Source organism: Poecilia latipinna, unplaced genomic scaffold, assembly GCF_001443285.1.
Source record: "Poecilia latipinna isolate Pla-1442-1.1 unplaced genomic scaffold, P_latipinna-1.0 Scaffold1723, whole genome shotgun sequence".
Lineage (NCBI taxonomy): Eukaryota > Metazoa > Chordata > Actinopteri > Cyprinodontiformes > Poeciliidae > Poecilia > Poecilia latipinna.
In genome coordinates, this window is record NW_015114339.1 from 68,051 (window position 1) to 77,135 (window position 9,085).

The following is a 9,085-nucleotide window of genomic DNA, read 5'->3' on the forward strand; positions in this document are numbered from 1 at the left end:
TTACGAATCGAACCCACCCTCGTTTTTTTTTTTTTTTTTTTCTCCCCCATACAGAAAAACCTAATGAATGAAGGAAAGCTCCGGGGATGATTGAGGTGGAGAATCAGCCAATGAGGTGAGGCGGGCTGGAAGAGGGACGCCTGCCGCAGCCGGTGAGGAGCGGAGGTGGGCGTGGCAACCTCAAATCAGGCTAGACAAGTGTTGGTGGAGGAGGGGGAGGAGGGAGAGAGGTAGGAGTGTGTGTGTGTGTGTATGTGTATGTGTGATGCTACAACCTCCTTATAAAGGGACTCTCTCTCACGTTGTGGCTTGGAAATTAGAGCACATTGCCTAAAAATTGAGGTCTCCAGTATTACGCACACACTCACATACACACACGCCGGAGTCACCGAGAAGCCGCTGCCATGAACCGGGATAGCGTGGATGAGATGATGAGCCGGGCCGAGACGCCTCTCTTCTGGGTCGGCGCGTTCACCGTGGCCTCCATGGCGCTGTGGCTGCTCTACAGGCTGCTCACCGGCTTTAGGATATGGATCCTGGGGAACGGGCAGCTTCTCACCCCGAAGTTGGGAAAATGGGCAGGTGAGTCGGATTCCAGCAATTATCACTTCTTCCTTCTCTCCACTTGCAGTTACATGGCGTACCCACGAATCCCCCCCCCCCATCCGCCCCACACCAAAAAGAAAAAAAAAAAGTGGAAGGTACAAACTTCACTTTGCCCTCTGTGAAGAGCTGCATCCTCATGTCGGAGGGGTGAGAAGGGGAAGGTTATGTGAGGTTTGGGTGACTGACTTCAAGGATAGGGTTTGTGTTGCGTAACAGGCGCAGGTGAGCTGTTAATTGACTAACAGAATTTTGGGGCTTTATTTGCTCCACTTTGTTAAAAGAAACAAACATCTGGCTTCAATTGGCTCCCAATCAACCCACAAATGGAGCCGTGTGGAGGAGGAAAGTGGGTAATGGTGTGTCTGTGTGTTGGGAGGGGGGAGAACGGGTGCCCCATATTGGTGAGCCAAAATTGCGCAGGCTATGCGCACTTTTCAATGTGGGGGTCAGCTCTCAGCCTTTTTAAATGGACACTCAGCCACAGACTGCGATGCAGATTGAATAACTACAAGGCACAAATCCAGGTGCCTTGTAGTTAAAATCGCGAACCACGTTTGGAGAGTTTCCGACGCTTTCGATTGACACGTGTCACATTAAAGTTGTGACGGTCCATCGTTTTTTGTCGCGTGCGTCTTCAATCCCTCATCATCTTGGAGGCGGTTCACCCTTTAATGCTGTTTGGATGTCGCTGATTTAAGGTTTAACTCCGTCTGGATTCTCTCGGTGGAGTTTCTGTTCTGTGGGGAGCAGTGGTGTCGCCCGTCTTTGGGTTTGACCCACTTCTCCAGTCTCTGGTGAAGACTGCTACGCAATTTTAAATTTTATTTTAATCTTTTTTTGTTTTGTTTTGTTTTCATTCTTTCTCTCTCGCGTTTTGGTATTCTGGTTTCATCCAAGGAGAACCTGGTGATTTGGGATTACTGTCCATTCTGACGCAGTTATTCTCCGAACTCCTCTAAAAATATTGTCTATGTGATTTTAATTGGTTCTATAAGAGGGGAGATAAATTCTTGGCCCTTCAGGAGTGACTAATGCACCCCCCACCCCCCTGGTGGCTCTGACGGAGTATGCGGAGGAATGCCGCTGCACTGATGAATCATGCTTGTTCATCGTCATCAATTGGGTCTTATAGATTCTGATCACCCCCCACCCTCCCTCCTCCACCCTTCTCCACCCGCTTCTCTTCTCCACCCAGAGAACGAAGCCATTTATATTCAGATATAGCACTAACTTCATCCAAAAAAAAGGTTTCTGTCCTGCGTAACAAGAAGTGACTCATTATGCGTATTAATTGTGATCCTCCTGCAGAGTTCTCCCCCCTCTTCTTCTTCTTTTATTCTTTTTATTTTTTTTGTTTTTGTTTTTGTGAATCGAGCATGACTCAGGGGATTGGCCCCTTCAGCCGCAGTGGAGATTTACCTTCATCCTAACTTTTCCACACATGTTGTTTTGCGTAACATGTGAAGTTTGCATGCCACTCCCTGAAACCAATGGCCGCCACCAGTTTGACGACTCTGACGTTCGTCGCAAATCACAACGGCTAAAAGAATGGCTCTCTTGGGGTGAACGTGTAGGTGTGTGTGTGTGTGTGTAAGCTGTGCGTCATGGATGAGCTGTTTTCCTCAGCAGGTTGGACCTGATGCGCCTGTGCAGCCAGTTCAGCCGGCGGTGGCGAATTTTGTATTTCTTTTTCCTAAACACAACTGGGGGGAGTGTGACTCGACAACTTGAAGTTTCAATCTGAGTCACTTTTATTGCTCTTTATATATATCGCATTTCCTTTAAAAAGTCTTAATTTGGGGGCCTACTTAAAGTAAATTCCTCATTGATCTGGTTACAAAATGATGAAACTGGAACAAAACCAGCAGTGCTTATTAAACTGTCGACTTTATCGTGTGTGTGTGTGTGTGTGTGTGTGTGTGTGTGTGTGTGTGTGTGTGTGTGTGTGTGTGTGTGTGTGTCCTGTTGTGTAATGGCAGTGTCTTGTTGCCAGAGGCTACCCAAGAAATGATGAGGCCCTAAGCGGAGTGAGTTAGGGGGGGCCAACTTCTTTATACTTTTTACCCCATTAATATTTTTCACAGATGCATATCAAACTTGAGGCCCGTGGGCCAAATTTGGCCCACCATTACTATTTATGTGGTCCTTCAAGAAAACAAATTGTGCTTAAATATTTATCGGTCAAATCAGTTTTTATTTATACAATACCAAGTTGTCAATGTGAAAGAATGCTAAATAATTATTTTAATTCTTTGAATCCAGACAGCTGTATTTCAACAGTATAATGGCTGGTTTTATTAATGCACTCTGACGCCCAAAATGAGTTTGACCTGCCCGCTTTAAGGTACGACTCCGTCAACAACCTTCAAGGAATGGAGGATCTTTTTAATCACTACGGCCCAAATCACTGTCCAAATTTGTGCCCCAAACAGACAGTTTGTGCTAGAAGCAGTTTGTAGCCCAAAGTCTGTACAGCAAACCAGCAACTATGGTACCGACTCCTGCAGCCACGCAAGAAATCCTCCTGTACTTCGAGAACATTTGCTGATGAGGTTGTAAATTGTGATAAAAATCAAGTATCAGTGACAAATTCTTTCATTTCTTCGAGGCGAAGGGGGGGAGGGTTAGTTGCTTATTTTCATTTCAAGCTGCAAAAAAAAATCTGACTGACTTAGCTGATTATCTGGTAGTTATGGTAACTGGCATTTCCTGGTTGGACAGGTTTGAGTCCAATGAGGAATGCTTTCTGAGAGAGGCGTTTTGTTTTTTCTTTAACAGATGGGTTTTTGTGTTTGAGAAACGGAGTGGTGAAATAACTCCGTAGCTGCTGCGCCGTGTGTGTGTGTGTGTGTCTGTGTGTTTGGATGAACCTCTGCAGTTCTTACACACAGCTCAGGGATTCCACAGGAGTTTCTATTCAGATGACTGGGACTCCTAGTGGCAGAATAGGAGCATTGCAGCATGAGTTAACAGTTTCCTCTCCTCTTATGTTAGCAGGACGGGCTGTAGCTTTCTAACTGATGAAGCCATAAGCTTAACGCTCTCAATCCCCCCCCCCCCTTGTTATCCACTTGATTACAAAAACAAAATAGACTGTATCTTCTTGATAAGGTTAAGCTGTTTATTTCAAAAAGAAAAACGATACAAATGTAAATTATAGACAAAAACCACTACAATAATTATACAAATGAGGTCAAAAACCGCTTCAGTAACTCCTCCACTAACCAGAAACCTTATGTAATTCAGTATTGAATTACATATTGAAATAAGTAATTTAATCTGCAAATTTACAAGAGGAACTTGATCTCTAATATTACATGAGTTTTTAACCTGTAATTTATCGTTGTATACTTTTTTGTACACTTTTTAAAAAATCATAGTAAACTTAAATCATAAGAAAGATGAACTGAATTTATTCTGAAGAACTGAAAAATTTAAACTGAATTTAGGCATCCACACAAGTATTTCCCCTTTTTTTTCTTTTTCTTTTTTTTTCTTTTTTTTTCCAATGCTCAGGTCAGATTCACTTTGCAAAAATGAAAATGTTAGTGCAGAATTCTTAGCTAATAAAACGTTTTTGTTTTTTAATAATTTTTGCATCTTTCTAGTGCAGCACTCCTTGGGCTTTCCTCGCTCCCCCTCCCTCCTTCCCTTCTCCAGTGTCAGACTCCAGCTTGCCATATTATGTAATCGAGCAGTGGTGTCTGCGCCGCTGCCTGCTTGTAAAACTTCATTACAGGGGAAATAAATTTAGACCGAGGGGAGCTTTTTATTTTTTTCTGTGTGTGAGGATGGGAGTCTGATGGGATGCTGCTCCGCTTCCACCCTTCCTCCCTTCGGACATCAGTTTATTCAGAAAATGTCTCCATTATGTAAGGAGGATGCAGCCATTCTTCAGCACAACACACGACTGACGAAGGCAATAATGGGAACATTATTGTTTCTAATGCCAGTTTGGAAATGACACCTCTGCGAACATGAACATACGTTTTTAACTGAAGGAAATATTTTATGAATTGGGTTTTCATGTGCACACATGTGAATGAAATCCATCCTCGTGCGCGTCTCAATGGATGCGGGGTCTCTCCTTTTATCCTTGTGAATGTGCTTCCCTCCCTCTCGTGCTCTGGATGTGTGGGCAGCGGGAGCGCGCACGGCTGTTCACGTGAACACGCTCCGTCGCACGTGTCGCCGGGATGGAAGGAACGCCGTAGAGGAAACACGACTGTCGGTTCGAGTCCTCCTCTGACCTTTTGCACACATTCTCCGTCCTCAAATGAGCTCTCTCTGCATCACCATCCCCTTTTTTTTAGCTCTATTTTTGCCCATCTGAAATATTTGTTTTCCTGTTAGCACCCTCTCACAACTCGTAATAATGAAAGTAGGTTTTTAGCATTTCTTTATACCGCTCCTGTTTCAATCTTTTTAAAAAGATTGACTTTTCCACTTATAATGGTTGCTTTGACATTCCTGAATGCCAGCATCAATAGTGTGACACTTAAAGCAATTCTTTACATGATTAGGTTTTACTTTTCTTAAGTGGTTGTTTTTGAAATGAAACTATAGCTTGCTGTAGAGACGTACTATCGATATCATAAATACAGAGCCCATATTGCCGATACTAATACTTTTTATTATTATTGAGTTTGACATGTCATTAAACTTCTAATATTTAGCCATTTTTTGGTTTTAATTTTTTTTTTATTATTCAAATCCAGGACAGAATTTGAACAAAGGTCTAAAAATACTTAAGCATATTAACATGACAAATGGTAATGATACAAAAAAGTTCAAAATATTATTGTTTGAGAGTCAATTGAAACGGTCTTTGAAGGGGAGTTGAGGGAAAAAAATTATACTAAAATAAAATTTAAAAAGAATCTGAAACTGAGTATTTGAAATTTTATAATTAAATTTTAATTTATGCTGCAAACAGAGTAGAGCTAGTCGATACTAAATATCGATATTACCAAGTCGATCCGATACCTATGGAGACTTGGTTTTAATATCCATCTTGAGTCGTCTGGCTCTATTCTTTATTTGCAGCATAAATTTAACTTGGTCTGAAGGAAAACATCTGGACAATGGATGAGAAATGTTTGCATGTGTTGGAGAACTTTAGAAGAGAACCTGAAAACAATTTGTTCCTGTTGTTTTCAAGGTTTGTAAAAGTTGCTGAAACTCTGTAGAAACTTAATTAAAACATATCCCCACTTGCCCTCTTGTGCTACTATTTCCTTACCATATTGGTGTGTTTATCTCACCTCTCAAAAGATAAGTGCATCAGTGCAACCCTCTCGGTCACACAGTTTAAGTTTGAACCACCAGCATGACTTGACACCATCTGCTTGTCTGAAGAAAATGTGGTCCGTTCAGTTTCAGATATCGTCGTCTCGCAAAAGACGTCAGTTCTTCTAGGACATTCTCGTAGGAATGTTCTGTATGAAGTTATGCTGTTATCGCATTACATCACTTAGGCTGTGTCCAAATATTTGCAAAAACTCACTAGATAAACATGAAGGTTGTTGTTTGGTTCAAATAGCTGAACTTTCAACTAGGCTTTTAAATATTTCTGGCTGCAGGATTAAATTATTTTTTTTCTCTCCTTATAATAGCTGTTGGGAGTCATACTTCATAATGAAGTTTTTAAAACAAAGAAAAATAAATAGGCGGGGATAAATGGAGATGCTGCTTTAAGAAAAGAAGAAAAAAAATCCTGAATTATTTATTGTTCTCTTCCCCCAAAAATAGATGCAGGTTTTATCTTGAACAGCTCTGAAGTACATATTCTGTTATTTCCCTCCCTTCCCTCTCTTCACTTGGCCTGATCAAGATTTATTTTAGTCTTGGTTTGCATCACCCATGTGACTTCCCTCCTCCTCCTTCCCCTCATCTCTGTGTTTTGAATGTGAAAGGTGGGGAAGACGAGAAGAGGTGGGCGATATGGACTTAAAGTTTTATCAACATATTTTGTGGCGCTACTGTTACAATAAGAACTGTTACTTTTGTGTTTCCGTTGACTGCGTGGCACAGCAATCATGGCTTCACAAACACAAATGTTGCTCTTGAGAAATATCCCCATTTGTCAAGAAGTGTGATTTATACACAGGAACTAGATATTTTACCATATTTTTCAAATGTGTTGAAGCTCTCATTGAAGGAAAAATGGTAAAAGAACCTTGACGATACGTCAGTTTCGGGACTTCTTAAAACGTCATTAATTGGAATTTATCGTCACCGTGATGAATCAAAATTCTAAGTAATTTTTGACAATAAATAATACGATAAATGTCCACCCCTAAGGTTGTATTATATTATTGCTATTTGCAGTCGGCTTCACTAACGCCAGTGTTGTCCCTGTCCTCTGTGCTTGCAGCGGTAATGCAGGGTTAGGTGGAAGTCTCTGGACCGAGCATCCTCCTCCTCCTTGGCGTGGCGGCCACGGTGACAGGTGTGATGAGGAGGTTGGGGGGGAGGAGGGGAGGAGGTTTTGATTCTGATTGGTATTCAGGTGTTGCGGCAAGCAGCTCCCAGACGAGCCAAAGCAGGCGCTGCTATTTTTACTCCCCTCGCTGCTTTTTTTAGACTCTCAGAACAGTGAGCAGGCTGCAGGCAGGGGCTGCTCCGCTGCGGAGGGAGGGGAGGGAGACGGAGAAGGCTGGCTAGGGGATGTCTACACCTCCTGAATGTGTTGAGCTGCGGTACAAACGCGCCCCCTCCAGGTCACGCCGGAACACTGCAACGTTTGGAGCGCTTCCTTCAGAAGGTGCTGGGTATGGGTGGCAGAACATGGACAGCGAGGCAACAGCCAGCCCCCCTCATTATACACACACACACACACACACACACACACACACGCTCTGCTGTCGTCAGTGCTGCTGTCACTAAGCATGCCGGCTTGCGTACACCGCCTTTGTTACGTTGGCGCTTCATGTCACTGATGTCATGCGATGGTCACGTGAGGTTTGGGAGGAGGGAGACGGGGGATATTAACTCCCACTGGGATGAAAAAAAGGCATAATGAGCTTGTGATATTATTTATTTTAGCTCTACAACTATGAATTTCTTAGGACATGAATGCAGCAGAGTCAAACTCGGCTGCTGGGCAAAATTTATTGAGACAATGGTTCCATTATATAATGGAAGTGAGGCTCGCCATTCAGAAACTGGTTGCGTGAATAAAAATAAGAGGCATGTATGTATCGTTGCCTGACTTGTCCGGGCAAATCGCCTTCGCTGTAATTCCCTCCTGCTGGTAAAGCAGCTAATTATCTGTAATCTGGGTTTAAAAGATGACAAATCAAGATGTTTATCTGAAATCTGGGGATGTGCATTTGAGTTCCTGCAATATATATGGTGCAGATTTTCAATGTACCGCGACTGTCCGTCTGTTAGATAAAAACCCGTATCAGTGTTGTCCTGCTTTTAACCCTTTAAAAAATGTTTGGGAAATATTTACTTCATGCAGATGACATCTAATTTACATGTAACGAGAAAAGAAAACAAACAGTTACACAGTGCAGGTTCTTTATTAGAAGCGCACACTTGGAAAATTACAAACCGCATTCCTAAAATGCACGACGTGTCTGACAGGAACGTCAATCTGAAACGAACCGGTCAGCAGGACTGGTTTGAGGTCGGAGAGCATTCCTGCATTACTGTTTATCTACGTGTGTGTGTGCGCGTGTGCGTGCGCGCGCGTGCGTCGTGGTTCAAGCTGTTTTTGCTGTACGTGCATTCTTGCTCTCCATTCCCAAAATGGGGTAAACGAGTTTCTGATGCATTGAGACTTTATTTAAAAATGTGAATTTCTTTTACTTGTCTCCTTGAAGGAGTTTCTTGCCGTTTGTCAGAAGGTCTTCCTCCAGTTGGACAGATTCTTTCCTATAAAAGTATCTCCAGCGCTTTTTTTGGGGGGGGGGGGGGGAATGCCGCAAACCCCCAGTTCCCTTCATGTCGGCAGTCCTCCTCAGCCATTTTTCTTTGCAGCATCTGTAGCCTCCTCCCTGCCTCCTTCGCCACCCCCCTTCACCTGCAGCTGCAGCCTCAACCAGATTTGGTTCAACCCGTGCCCATTGAGGCTTTTCTGCCTGGGAGCGTTTCATTCTTAACATTGCGGGGTAGAAGAGGAGGGGGAGGGGGGTGGAGGTTTAAAAATAACCAGGGATTCTTGCTCTCTCTTTCCAGCTCCTCTCATTCACTCTCTTCTCCCTCTCTTCTTCTTCTTCTTCTTCTCCTCCGCTCTGATCTCCATTCTGTAGATCTCCTCCACTCTTTTGTTCTCTTGCTTTGCTCCAGTTCTATTTTTAGCCACCCCTAGGATCCCTCCCTACCCCCACTTCACCCTCCTTCCTCCCTCTCCATGTTCGTCATCACTCCCCTCCCCTCTTCTCTGTATCTCCCCCCACCCTGTCATCTTCCTTTTTTTTTTTTTTTTTTTTTTTCCCCTTTGCCAAGAAATTCCCCTCCCCTTAATAAT

The 9,085-nt window shown here is 43.2% G+C and overlaps 1 protein-coding gene across 1 annotated transcript in view; it reads left to right on the top strand.

The window, feature by feature from the left end:
• The first annotated feature begins 223 nt into the window (after positions 1-223).
• hsd17b12a (hydroxysteroid (17-beta) dehydrogenase 12a) overlaps positions 224-9,085 on the top strand; it is a 24,876-nt gene continuing 16,014 nt past the window's right edge. Inside the window, exon 1 of the mRNA XM_015060529.1 lies at positions 224-582. Within this exon, the coding sequence (XP_014916015.1) occupies positions 405-582 (178 nt within the window). The 5' untranslated portion in view covers positions 224-404. The remainder of the gene's footprint in view (positions 583-9,085) is intronic.